Here is a 14485-nt window from a genome sequence, read left to right as displayed (position 1 = left end):
GCGGAAGATTTATTTGCAAGCTACACCAACCCTTGTTTCCATCCCCTTTTATCCCATAGCAAATATTTCAGTACTTCCTTGATGCTATTTTACACTTTAACAATTTTAATTGATAAAATCACACCTTCAGTGGAACACTAATTTCCAATACTCAAACCTGTTTCCCAACCTCCTGCTGCTGCTGAGACTCTGTAGAATTAGGAGCTTAATGTGAGGCTCTAGGAAAAGGAGACTATTTCATTTTCAGTATATTTTACTTCAGTACTTTCCTGCAGAAACAAAAGGGATGTATGAAAATGCGCTGTCAAAACAATGACTGTGAAACAGGTATGGAAAGGTATTTCTGACTTCCAGCACCTAAGAGAAAGGCAAATGGACTAAGATCACAACACAACTGTTTTGCTGTAGGCTTTCTGTTTGTGGGGTTTGGGGTCTTTTTGGTTTGTTTGTCAAGGGAGAAAACTGGGTTAATTTTACTTTTATCTGCTACTAAGATATGGACACTTTTCCTGAACTTTTGGGGTGCTGATAAAGGAAGATGCAAAAGATTATTTTTACACTTTGATTCTTCAAGTTATTTCAATTAAGTGCCCTGCTCTGCTATATTTTTCCTTCTGTGCCTGCTGAGAATTTGTTTTATCACTGGATTAACTGGTTCACAGGACCCATTACTCTGGTACCTGGCTGTTTCTCAATAGCTGAGAACACATCGTTGTGATCCAATGTTATTCTGAGAATATACCACAGCTTATCATCTATTTAAAGGATGATTGTGAAAATTTTGTTAGACCTGAAATATATGAAATCAGCTCTGATGGATACCTGTGAGGAACAGGTGAAGTTTCCTATTCAACAGTACCCTGCAACCAAACTGAGGAGTACACAACTGTTTCTTGAGTCCCTGCTGCAGCAGCACATATTGCAGTGACAGTGACAGTGACAATGAAAATGCCAGTGCTGGAGTTTCCTTTACACGGAGTTTCACAGAATTATGTTCCAGCCCCATATGACACTAAAGATTGCGACCAATGCAGGAAATTAGAAGAATTTAGTCATGAAGGTGCAGAAAACGAAAGGGTGTTTATGGTACATAGCCATCATTGTATAAGCACACACCAGCATCTTGTGCTGACCAAGGCTTCCAGGTACCATCTCAGGAAGAGACTTACAGAGAATCTTTTAAGGCAGACATTCAACAGGGACACAAAAGACTGAATATTTAGTTAAAAGTTGAAATTATCAAGAAATATCTGTTTAGGATATAATAACATTTCTAATCAGTTCAAGAGAGGGTGAGTCATGTATTTAACAGTTAAACTTTCAAACTTCTAAAACTTCTTAAAAAAGAGGGCAAATTGAATCATGTACCAATCCCCAGTACTTGCAACTGAAACCCTCTGAAATCTGCAACCAAATGAATAACTATTTCTCTATAATTTGGTGTTTGTGAAGTGAAAAAAAAATCATGTTATCTTTTCAAACAAAAAACTCACAGTGACTGAGGAACTGTAATTGACCCTTTAAAAACTTCATAAACTACTTCTCCTACTGTTTTATCTAAGCCTGATTAGAATTCAGCACACTTCCACTCAACTCAAATGCAAAACTACAGGTAATATCTCTAAGAGAAGAACTTCCCATGGACAGTGATATTATAGTCTTCTAAAATAAAAATTTTGCAATTAAATTCATCAGGTTCCAATTTCATGTAAAAGTTAAAAATGTAAGTACAATCTCTTGCTCCACTTCTCACTCCCTTTTACTCTATCTTTCCCTTATTTAAGTTCTTTCTCAATTACATCTTTTAGATTTCCAAGTTGATGGAAAACTTCTACAAGTTTAGGTTCTTTCCACTGACAATTTTTCTATGCGTGCTGCCTAAAGTATTTTAAAAATTCTGTAAAAAGCAGTCTTGCTGTGGCAGAATGTCAAATCAAATGGACTAGCAGATATTTTTATACAAATTTTTTGAATTTTGTTTTTAGAGAATGGGGGAAAAAAGGGGTCTGAATAATAACAGATCCACATCACACCTTAAAATAGTTTAAGAACAGTGGTATTATAGCTGCTGGCTTTTCTAGCTATATCATAGAATCCAGTAGAATTCAAAGGCATCCACTCATTCTAAACTGTTTTTTCTACATTTTCATAATGCAAAATACTAGGAAAAATGCAGGAAAGTTTCATTTTTTTAAACTGAGGACTAAATTTCTTTAAGAGTAAAGTCTTTGGCTGAATATGAGATTTAAACTCTTCAGTTAATTTAATTTTTTTCTAATTTGCAAAAGCAGTCCTATAATGTCAAATATGCAATATAGAAGAATACAAGAAGACTATACAAGAAAATATACATATATAAATGTATATACAAGAAGAAGTGATTCTTCCAAAGCATTAATTAATTCCTCAAGTTTTCATCCCATGGAGTTATTAGTTATTTAGTTGTAAGCTGGCGCAAGCTCTCCTTTCAGGATTTGATATAAACAAGAGTCAGTCTCTAAAACTGTTTCTGTCTTATTAAAGTTTAGGATTCCTGACATCACTTTCGTCTTACTAAGACTTTCGTAGTAGTTCAGCTACTCATTCACACAGATTTTCAAATTCAGTGTGCAGGCACTTAAATTCATGTGCTAGACACTGAAGACTGAAATCCCAAACCAGAATATTTGCTTCTAAATCCACTCATCTCTTTGAGAAATAAGTATTTCTCCTTACTTCGTATTATTACATTGAGGTTTTCTATTCATATATTCTGGAGCCCCTCAATAAAATTAGAAAGGGAACTGCTCTAACATGCTGCCTGCAGAAGCTTCTCAGTTGTATTCACTGCTATCATTATGTGCATATACTTTACATTATTTGATAGCATGTAAAAACATATTCAGGTTCTGTACAGATATAAAATATTAAATGAAGCATCATTGCACAGAGGGCAGAGAGAACTTTCCATTTTTTGTCATTTGACAAACTAAATAGCATATCCTGACAGGATTAAAAAGGTATGCAGGAAATGGAACTTACTGACTGGATTTAAACTCCACCATAGAAACTGGATCTTCTCCATCTAAAGCTGCACAAGCAAGAGGACTTTTTATGGCTAATTACTGTGATGAATCCCTTACAGATCTCCTGGATCTTTGTTAAAAAATATAATCCAAGCCCCAATATCTGCTTACTCTCTTTCTGGGTATAGTTTTCTGATTTCTCCAAGAAATGGACTTTACCTTCATCACTACACTAGTCTCAACACAAGTCCTTACCTCCCCCCAGTTTTCTTTCAAAGGGAAGCTTGGGAAGAAGGTTGTCGACAAATTATTAGCCATTCTGACCTGTCTCAAGTCAAACTGCCTAAATAAATTAAATATCTCTGGCTTCATGTTCTCTTGCTTGGCAGAGTGAGATCAAAGCCAGATATCTCATCCTTGTTAGATGAGCTGGTCCCAGTGGTCAAGTAAGCCCTTTAAACCGTGGCTGGGAAGGGGAGGAGATGTGCAGTGCAGAAAACTCTGCAGCACCAACTAGAACACTGGAATTAAGTCTTTATTAAAAATACATCCGTAAGTGTATTGCAATATAGGCTTCCAAGACAAGGCAGTGAGTTGATGTAGCCATATTTTCTCGACATGACAAACTGATGTTTTCCAGGCCTTGTAAGTGTTTTGCTACATGTTTGAATTGTACCTTGGCATTTTAGTGGAGCTGAAAAAAGTGAAAAAACAGCCAAATATTTATCAAATAAAGAATAAATCCAGACACAATATCACACATGTGGGGGATGTGTGTGACTCTCCAAAGCAAAAGTTGCCACAAATGGTACTACTGATTCTTTTGCACTCCTTTCTCTGCATTTATGACAGGACAGCAGTATTGCCCAAATAGACACTTTTACTACCTGGATAGATGCTGCTTGAGAGATTCATTGTCTGAAGGTAGTTATGGCAGCGTTCTTTATGTTCTTCCAGAGAGCTGCGCTGCTTGTAACTGCGACCACAGTATCCACACTTATGGGGTTTGCCAACTGGAGAAAACACAATTCATTATGAGATTCAGATGAGGCATTCAACAGCATATGGTAAGGACAAGAGATAAAAAGCCTACCCCAAAAATTAAGCCATGCTGTGGTGAAGGAAGATTTCATTAATTTAAAAATCGAAGTGAAAAACAACTAATGGAAAACTGATTGTATATCTTTACATTAACAGGCCAATTCCATAGGTGTTACAAATTGATTTTAGATGATTCAGATCAGATAAAGACTGTGACATTAAGTCTTTAAAAACAGCATCTACACAGGTTAGGAACTGAGACACCTTCAAAGGTCTGGGAGCGGTTTCTGTAGTGTCCAGTCACACAGAGACTGCCAGTGGACAAACTGGTGGTATAGGTAGGGACTTGCTTGGCTGGAGGTCAGTTCTGGTGTGAATAGAACCAGCTCAACGCTTTTAAGACAATCTTAGATTTTGTGTGCTTTCTGCTTCTGGAAATTCAAGATAAATGGCATGACAATTTATTTTCTGTATTACATCTATCCAGATTGAGCTAGTTTGAGGAATTTTTTGCCAACAATACTTTTCTGTGTACTTCTGGACTTGAATTTTCTGTCTTAACATGATAAGACTGTCACTTCATATGTGATTTCACAATTTTAGATAGTTACACAGTTTAATTTCTGAATTTTATTTACAGGTTCTTAGGGGAAAATCGGATTCAGACATCCAACTTGTTTTATAATGTATTGGTGCCAATTTTCCAATTGCAGGAACTAATCATTATCTATAATTTAGGCATTGTCTCTTTAACTACAGAATCCTCAGGGTTTACCAAGAGTGTCTAGGTGAGATTTCATATAGAGGTGTACGTGAAAACTATGTTTCAAATTGTGCGTCCATGAAAATCAATGACAACAAGGAGAGGGAGGCAAAATGCTGTTTAAAATATGTGCCTTCCTCAATCAGGCTGGGAAAAAACAGAACAAAGAGAAATTATTTTGGAAATCTAAGCGTGTTATTATTCAATACATGTGCTAGAGAAGAATTTCCCTAATTTTTTTGGAGCACAAAAATATCACTTTGAGAGCTCCCCTTCTGCCACCCAGAACCCAAAACCAACTTTCACAAGTAACATTACCAGTGTCAATTCCAGCAAATTGTATTGGTGGTCTCCCATCCAAATAGCAATTTGCATTTGCAGCTTAGCTTGGGGAACTACATGAGATAGCACTCTGCTTTTAAAGGCACTTTAAATGCGCTACATTGGTTTTACTTCACAGAAGGTCTGTGACTGTAGCTTCTGTCAAACAATGAGAGGTTCATGGTAATGGGAAAGTGTAGCTATTCAAAACTATTTACTCATATCTCCATATTACTGTTGAGACACATGCTGAAAAACTCCATGAGCATCCTCTTTTGTGGAAGATGATTGTCTTTCTTTCTCCCACCCTCTGCCTTGTCCCCACTCTCTCTTTCAAAGTACTTGTAATAACAACATGCAACAAATAACTCCTGCTAAATGCTGTATGTAGTATTCACTCCTCAGGCTGAAGATGAATACAAGACTGTGTTTCAAATTTATATTATCTCTAACCCTAAAACGTTCATCAGCTTAAGTCATGTTCATACTTCTATGAAATGGATTACTCACATGGGGCTCGTAAGATAAAACTCTAATACAGAAACTTTGAATCAGCCAAGAAGTATGGGAAAAAACCCAGTTCTTCTGGTGAAGGGTCATGAGTGTGATGTGTGTTTAGTCATTTCTTTGCTGCTAACACACTGTGGCCAGCTCACAGCTTGCTTAACCCCAAGATGGGGCTACTCAGGGTGAGAAGAGCTCTCAGGATTGGTAGCCACCCCCATCTCCTCAGCAGGTATGGTGATAAGCATGCCTGGTTATTCCCAAACCTTCGCTTACCTGAGTGAGTCCTCAGGTGTCCCGTGAGGGCATCCCTGCGACGGCAAGCATAGTTACACAGGTGACACTTGAAGGGCTTTTCACCTGAGTGCAGCTTTATGTGGCGCAGGAGGTTGCCCTTCTGGGTGAAGGAGGCTCCACACTGATTGCACTGGAAAGGCCGTTCTCCTATGGAAAGAAGGAGAAAATATGTGAGAACAAAAAAATCTTAGAGGTAACAAGAGAAAGATTTCAGGGAGAAAGTTGTTTTCTCACTGCTGCTCTGTGACTTCCACCGGCTGCAGGTTTGATATAACATGAGGCTTTCAGACTAAACCTGCCAGTTTCTTAATGCTTCACTGGCTGGGTCAATTTGATCTGAAAATCTAATTTTTTTTTTCTAAATCAGAATGGCACATCACAATGCAAATTCAAACTCATTTAAATAAAGTGACTGCAACATTTTGTGTTGAAGAGCCACTCTTCCTGATCAGCAGTTTTGGAATAAACCAATATCCAATTTTGCATGTTGTGGCATTTGGTGAGGTTTTTAATGTGGCTTTTTTCAAAGGGTCTTTAAAATATGCCACTGAAGCAGCAAAATAAAAAGGAAACTCATTAAAAATGCATTTCAGGATCACAAGTTCATTTCAGCGTTACATTCTTATATTTAAATGAAAGGCACTTCATTATAACAGTTATAATAACTTCTTTTCATTTACATTTTCCCTGTATTTTCCCTTTCAATTTCTTCTCCATTACCTGTCTGTCCCTAAGCAGCCAAATCAGGAAAGAGACAGAGAAAAGAGAGAAAGCTAGAGAGTAAAATCACAGAAGTTAAGACAGTGCAAAGGAAGCTCTTTACTTCCATGTCTAAGTCCCAAACCTTCTATAGGTAAGGTATGAGCAGAGGAGCTGCACAAACAGGCTCTGATGGTTTACACTTTGGACAGATGGGGAAAAACTTGAAGAGACACAGCCTTGATTTGTTTAAACTGGTGTTTGTTATCAAGGAAGTGAATCAAAGCCTTTGCAAAAATTAATATGGCTGTTGTTTGCTTTTTAGTGTTGTTTAAAATCAATGTATTTTATTAGTTTGGGGGTTTTTGGTTTTTCTTGTATATATTTTTTTTAATTTAAGATGGATGAGGCCTTTTCTGAAATCCATGGGAAATAAAATATGTTTCCAGTTGTACCAGATAGGAATAACAGAAAAATTATACATAAGAGCATTCTATTAGCAAGAACTGCTTCTGCATGCCTGTTTCTGTACAGTCCTCAACTAAGTCAAACTAGCCTTTAAAAGACATTTGCTGGATTTTGTTTCTCTTAGGCATCAGTTCAATCTGTTGTAGTAAGTGTAAGTGTGTCAACGTTAGAAACAGCCCAAAGATGACCTGTTCTTAGTTATAATTTTTTGGTGCAACAATAATATTGTATTTAAGATTTCAGTGCCGAAGTTAAAATACTAAAAGAAAGAAAAACAAAAACAATTTCTTCCTTCTCTCTCTCTCAAACATCATGTATTCATGTATCATTTTGCACACCTAAGATGACTTTTTATGTGCATATTCATGTGCATATATGTGCAGCATGATCATTTTTGACTTCTGGGTAATGCACCAGAACAGGTGAAGATCAGTTAGACAGCAGCACTGTCCCAACCCAAAAACATGAAAACTCTGCCATCAGGGCTGGCAGCTTTAGCATTCAGCAAAGAGCCAAGTGAATCCCCTCTATGGCAAGACATTTTCATTGGTCAGTTTCAAGCACAGCAGCACAGTGCCTGTCAAACCGAATGAACTGTAAGAGCTACTCAAGTAGCTCTGTTCATCTAAACTATACCCACATCTGGTTCAGCTGGGATGGCACACAAAAATGCCAGCATAAGCCTTACAGGACTTTGAAATGTACTTCATAAGCCATGCATGGTATGGTTAGGGAGAAAAGAAAACAGGTAAGTGTCTCTCAACTTAATCTTTGGGGCAGTTACTCAGTGCAGAAAGTATTTTTCAGAAATGGACTGAAACAGTAAACGGGAAGAAGTCAGCTCAGCAAGAGGGGCACATTCAGAAGAAGTAGTTAATTCTTACTAAGTAGCTTTTCTAGCATTCATTTCTGTTGTTTTTACTCAGAGGACTGTAAGAAGACAAAACAAGAATCATAAAAGTACTCCAGGCATGAAATGTAAAGCAAGCAAGAATGCAATGTATCTGTAGCCTACAGCCCTCCCAGTCACAGGGTGAAGTCTTGCACTAGGTGGAAAAGATGGATGCAGCATTTCAAATGAGACTGCTGCACACCAAAGACTTCTACAGAATTTAGAGTGGGATCAGATGTAAGGAAGCCTGAACTTATGTTGCTGTAGAAAGAGAACAACACTGTCACCAAAAGACCCTGAAGCTCTGTGTAGCTTTGCTGGCCCTTAGCTGTCCATGATGCAACTACTGGGGTGAGGAAATGCCTCCTTTATTGAACTCAGCAAAACTCCCAGACCTGCCAGGATGCTGACAGCCACTGATGGAAGGTTACTGGGTGTGGTGATACCTCCAGAAATGAGGATGGAACAGGATGGAAATAAAAAATACATAATGACTCTTTTTCTAAACAGTCTAAACAGTGCATTATTTTCTCCAGGTCTGAACAGTACATACCTGTCCTGGGCATGTAGCCATGAAAAAATATAGGCCCAGGAACAAAAACTGCAGTGGGACCCTGAATTCAATCAATCATTATCACTGTTGCAGTGATTTGCAAGCCTTAGTAGGAGCTTGGGCCCTGGACCATGTATTCAATGAAGAATGCTTATAATCTTAATTAAAATATTTCTAATTTCTTAAACAATGACAAGATCACCTAACACTCAGAGACCTCTAACACGCTGAGCCCTCCTTCTAAATTTGAGACATTCAGAACCAAGTAACAAGATGTGAGTGAACTAAGTGGTGACTTAACTTAGTGTACACATAAGGAGGCAATATATACTCCTATGCACACACATACACAGATATGCATGAATATGCAGATATATGCACAGTCAGCAAGAGAAGCCTGAATATACCCTGAAGTTTCAGTATCAGGGAGCAGGAATTTCTTTCTCCTTTCAAGATCTCCTTTTTCTTAAACACCAAACAAGGCAGTGGCAAGCTGGAGAAAATGAATGTGCTGAAATGGGAGTGAGAAGAGCTAGGCATCCGTGCGTTGGGATTTGCTCTGCAGATGTAAGCAACAGGTAAGGTGCTAGGAAGCAGTCAGTGCTGTACAGCTGCCTGCAGACAGGAGAGGGCAGAAATATCAGGTGCTGCTCTGCATATCTGCACTTGGCAGGTGTATTCATTAAAAACAATTACATCTTTTATCAGGTCAGGCAGTCATTTTATTTTGGCACTTTAGTGTGCTAGAGTTTTGTTCATTTATCAAATATTTATTTAAGAAAACCTCACTGCATATGCAGGTTTTACATGAATTAGCAGCAAAGTAATTCATTTTTGAGGCTTATTCCTTCAGCAGGCATGTATTGAAATGGGCTTCTGCATAGTCAGTTAAATGTCTGTAATAGTATATCCCATTTCGACTTTAATTTTCACAGCGCAGCTGAAAGGAAAAGCAGTCACCACTGTTTCCCCATGACGTCCCTTTAATTTAAACTACCAGCTCTGAACTTCCACTCCTTTGCCAGCCCCTGAAAAAACACCTGAGCTCATTCAAAGAGGCTGCTCAGGAGAGGAGCTGAGGGTGAGGCAGGAGGGAAAGCAAAGTCATTCTTTGCATGGAAGGACCCAGGGACAAAGTTTCATTTAGTTTTATCGAGTGTAAAAGAAGAGGGTTGTGCTGAACAAAGTGCCTCTTGTGGGGTGCTTCCACTGTAGGCTTGAACTATATTCCCTTATTAAAAAGAGGGTCTAGTTGGTAAGGGAAGAGCTCTGCAAAGGGTGAAGAAATCTTCAAGTGACAATCTTTGAGTGGTAGCACCCCAAGTACCATTGGCAGGCAAATGGGTCCCTCTAACAGGCAAGAGGTTCGGGGAGCTGAAGGTCTGGGGAAATGACCTGGCACTTAGTGAGGTGGCCCCTGGGGATATTGTCACAGGGACCAGGCAGCCCTGCTCATGCTCAGAGACAGCAGGCTGGGTACCAAGGAGCTCATGAGAAACAAAGGCAGCTGTGCCCACCACCTCCCTAAAGTCAGGTGTGTTCTCACACAGGACATTTAGCCCTGGTGCAAACACTGCCATGGACCCTTAGGGATCTGAAACAGCTTCTCTGATCCAGCAACAGTGGCGTTTTTTTAACAAAAGAGCAGTCTGCTTAAGCAAGCACAAAAACTTCTACCTCTAAGTGCATTTCAAGTTGCGGCATACTGTTTCAACCATTACAGCAACCTCTTCAGCCTATGGGTCTGTTTAAAAGGCCTCATGTACAAGTCATTTTATGTGTTCATTTTATCCATTTTTAAAGGAAGAAGAGAAAAGAAAAGAAAAGAAAAGAAAAGAAAAGAAAAGAAAAGAAAAGAAAAGAAAAGAAAAGAAAAGAAAAGAAAAGAAAAGAAAAGAAAAGAAAAGAAAAGAAAAAAAAGAAAAAAGAAAAGAAAAGATCAATCAGTACTTTTCATATCTTGGAAGTAGGCTACAGCCTCTCTTCTGAGTACTAGTTGTGGCTTTTCCAAAAATTGTCTGTTCTTCCCTGACAGAGGGATTTACCACATAGAATTGAAGAGTACTTTGAAGTAGGCAATGTAGCAGCATTGCTTCTGAACGTGGCTACCCCATGTTACACTAACAGATCGCACGATTCCATGGCTCACAGTTCCTGTGACAGACATAACACTGAGGGCAATGGAACACATTGTGGGCCTTTTCACCAATCTTCTCCATTTTAACTCTGAAAGCACTCTGTTAATCTCACTGCTTAGTAATTCTGGGAAAGTTATTTAAGCAAGACTGTGAGGATATGGAGGAAGAAAGTATCTATGTGTTTATTGGCACAACTATTTCAGTCAAATGTAACTATAAGACAGATCAATTCTTACCTTAAAAATATTTTAAAATTCCTTCTCATTGGAATATTCATGTAAAAATGCCAAATCCCAAATTTATTTTCAAAGCAACTTCTGTGGAATAACAGTACAGTTTGGTTCTTCTCTTTTAGCTATGAATGACATTAAAGTTTAGATTGGAAGCCTAATTTTTAGATATCTTACATCAGGCAAGGTGAGATTCACTCTTTACTTTTTCATTTGTTTCAGCCTTTCCATTTTTGTCCCCCTTTGAGACTAATCAGAATTAGAAAATTGAGAAAAGAATATTCACAGCACTGTATAATGAAAAGCCATCTCTACGGAAACAAAATCTTTACATGTCTCTTTTAGTGCCCTGGTGGAAACACTTCAGTGCACATTTGACCCATGACAATACTTGTTTTTACTTAATGAAACACCAGACATGAAATGTAAGTATTTTTTGACTAAATCTGTCAATACAGTTCTCTTAATAAATATTTTTCCAATCACTTTCATAATCACTGATCCATAATGAGCTTTTCTGTTTTGTTGGAAGCATAACAACTGTGTTAATTTCAGAGTTAGCTACAAATGGGCTTTTCTTCAGCAGTTCTTAGACATTTCTTAGAAATTAAACAAGACTTCTTTTAAGTTTGATTTTTCAATTTTTTTTTTTGTTGTATCAAATCAAACAAACAGCACAATTTCTAGCCCAACAGATGGACTTCCATGAAGAAATCTCAATTTCTGTGCAGGCCAAAAAGATGTACCAAAATAACTGAGTTCCAAAGGCTCACCCATGCTGCATTACCTTAGAAGAGGCAACACGTGCATGATGCAGAGTATAAGTCTTAGTAACTAACATGTGGCCAGTTCTTGTCAACTATAGGAAAAACTATGGCAGGCCTTACCAGTGTGGCTTCGTTTGTGAACCATGAGCACATTGGGACCGATGCAAATTATCCCACAGATATCACATTTTAGCTTTCCGTTAGGAAGTCGAATGCCTCCAACTCCTGACAAAGCCTTGCTGCCTGGGCCATTGTGTGAGCCATTCATTTTCTCTCCTGCGGCATCAAGCATTCGTAAATCCTCTGCACATTCTTCCCCATTCATTTCACAGGCACGCCCATTCTCTTCATCACTCTGAGTCTCTATTTTAATATTACCAGCTGAAAGAAACAATACAGGATGCCACTCAGTTTGGTTACAGAACAAATAATGTGGCAAAGAAACAATCACATGAAAAGAGTTAACTTCTAAACAGCAGGTAAAATATCACTAAATAACAAATGCTGTGACCTCAACTATCATTTTGTGGGCAATGTGATGAGTTTGTAACACATGGAGCAATGAACAGTGAATACCACTAAAACAAATATGAGGCATCCAGGGAGCTGGGAACCCAAACAATATTACAAGTCTGTTTCTAGGTCGCTTTGAGATTTTTGTGTTTATAGCTTTCATTCTGACAATCAGGCTAATTGGAATGAAACTTAAAATTAATCCACTTCACAGGGATTTGTCCAAAACAATTGTGGAAGTAACTCAACTCAATGGATACAAATGAACAGAAAATGCAACATTCTCCACTTGGCAGGAAGATTCCTAGGGTTGTACGGAATCCAAATTTTTGGTTTGCAGTTCTATGGGGTAAGCAATGCCAATGAGAAAGCAGAGTACAATACTGATAAAGAAATCAGGGTAGGGAAGGATGGAAGGAAGAATTTAAGGAAGCTATAGGAGTGATAGTTGTGTTTCTAGGACAGCAAGATTAGTATCGCTGAGTTATTGGAGACTGTTACTATAACCAGAAGTTATGATTAAAAACCAGTCAAATAAAAAAGGATGTATGGGAAAAATATTATGATTTTATAGGATAAATCCTTTACATTGTAATCCCATAGGTGACAACTGTTTGCCGCCAGAATAAGAATTTAGGTAAATTTGCTACAACCGCACAACATGTGATAACATAGAGACTAGTAAATTTGACGTGATATGAACACAGCAAACTTCAACATTAAGAAAAAGGGTCAAGATTCAGACAACTTCATGCCAGTATTCATTCCTCTTCTCTCCACAAGACTGTATGATGTTTTATGTATTAAAAAAATCTTTGCTATTATTTCCCTCTTTTCTAATCTGGTGATTTTGGTGAAAAAATATTCTTCATTGGGCTGAAAAGGACCATTTCATTGCCCAAAATCTTACTTTCCATACAGTAAAACCCCCTCTACCTTCATCCCACCCCACCCAAAAAACCCAAAGAGTTTACTTCAGTAGGTAGCTAAGAATATGAGGGATCTGTTTCACCCAATAAAGTCCAGGTCTCTTTCTTCTGTGGAACAACAGTTTTATGGTAACCTCATTAAAAAAAGTGATGGTGTAGCAATGCAATAACAAAAAGCTACGGATAATAATTACCTCAAGAGATTGAAAGACTTTGATATTTCTTTGAAATGGAGAGGATTGAAAAGCTTTCCTCTGATACATCCTGCAACTTCACAGGTGTCCCAGAAGGAGTGCACGGATGTAACTGACAAGAGTATCTGAATCAAAATCCTATTGGGAAACAGGAGCCTAAAGGTCTTCACATTTATGAATACTGTTTGACTGGACACCTTTTAAAAGGTTTACCAACCTAGGTATTTTAATGTTTTTTCAAGTATTGCATCATGATAGAAATCATACGCAAACCAGAATATGTGCATATCATAAATAGCAGTTTTCCTTTAAAATGTATGTTCTAGAAAGAGGAATAATTTAGATATACCAAAAAAATCAATGACCGAACAATGACTTAAAAAGATGGCATGACTGGTTAAACAGAACTGTTTCTGCAAATTTAATGGGCTACAACCTAATACTGCTGTTTTCACCATGGCAAATGGAAGCAATAGAAATATTTGGCTTGAGTATATGACAAGATTTTCCACAATTTACATCTAATTCTTTTCCTTTCAGTTATAAGAATAACAAATACATATTTTTACTAAACAATTATAGGCTTCTTGCCTGCCAGGAATTTGGAGAAAGTAACTTTCGAAGCAGATTTTTTGTTAAGTTAAAACAAAACACACATGAACAAAACAAAAAGATCAGACTACTTAAGTGCATGCAGACAAACATACATTACTCAGAAATGAAATGACACAAACAAAAAAAATGATAAAAGTAGGAACTAGATGGAAATGCTCTGTAGTGAACTGAGCTTCAGTATACTTACTGGAAAAAGATTTGGGAATTATTGCATGAAAGTCCCTAAAGCCTTCCGCCCCGTATGCAGCTGCAATAAAGAAGGCAAACAGGATGCTGGTTTGTGGTGCTGCTAGCAGTAAATGTAAAAGAAGATGGCACTATTGCTATAAGATAAATACCTAGGAGAAAGACAAAACTAGCATCACAGAAGCAACATAAGCAGTTTAGGATGAAGGAGGAACAGGAGAAGGACAGCTGGCAGGGGAATCCTGACTCATCTAGAACAATTCCCATTTACGAAAATGCCCTTTTCTTCCAAAGCAGCCAACAAGTTTTATCATGTTTTCTAGAAGCATTATGTGCTCTTGGGTATTCCCCTTGCCTGGGCAGTAATTCC

General features: G+C 37.9%; 1 protein-coding gene across 15 annotated transcripts in view; it reads right to left on the bottom strand.

Annotated features, from left to right (window-relative positions):
• Positions 1-14485, bottom strand: part of IKZF1 (IKAROS family zinc finger 1) — a 65409-nt gene that overhangs the window by 6031 nt on the left and 44893 nt on the right. For 2 of the 15 annotated variants that reach the window (XM_005427968.3, XM_005427967.2), the window contains 3 exons: positions 11799-12059; positions 5911-6078; positions 3893-4018 (listed from right to left, as the gene is read on the bottom strand). The exons of 3 other annotated variants lie outside the window; for them this stretch is intronic. In XM_005427968.3, coding sequence (XP_005428025.1) covers positions 3893-4018; positions 5911-6078; positions 11799-12059 — 555 coding nt within the window. Of the gene's footprint in view, positions 1-3892; positions 4019-5910; positions 6079-11798; positions 12060-14116; positions 14177-14485 lie in introns of all 15 variants that reach the window. 10 more of the 15 variants (XM_005427969.2, XM_005427971.2, XM_005427970.2 and 7 more) reach the window with 6 other exon arrangements.

Source organism: Geospiza fortis, unplaced genomic scaffold (assembly GCF_000277835.1).
Source record: "Geospiza fortis unplaced genomic scaffold, GeoFor_1.0 scaffold362, whole genome shotgun sequence".
NCBI classification, from domain to species: Eukaryota; Metazoa; Chordata; class Aves; order Passeriformes; family Thraupidae; genus Geospiza; species Geospiza fortis.
The sequence above is the reverse complement of the archived record's forward strand: the minus strand, read 5'-3'. Positions and strand labels throughout refer to the sequence as shown.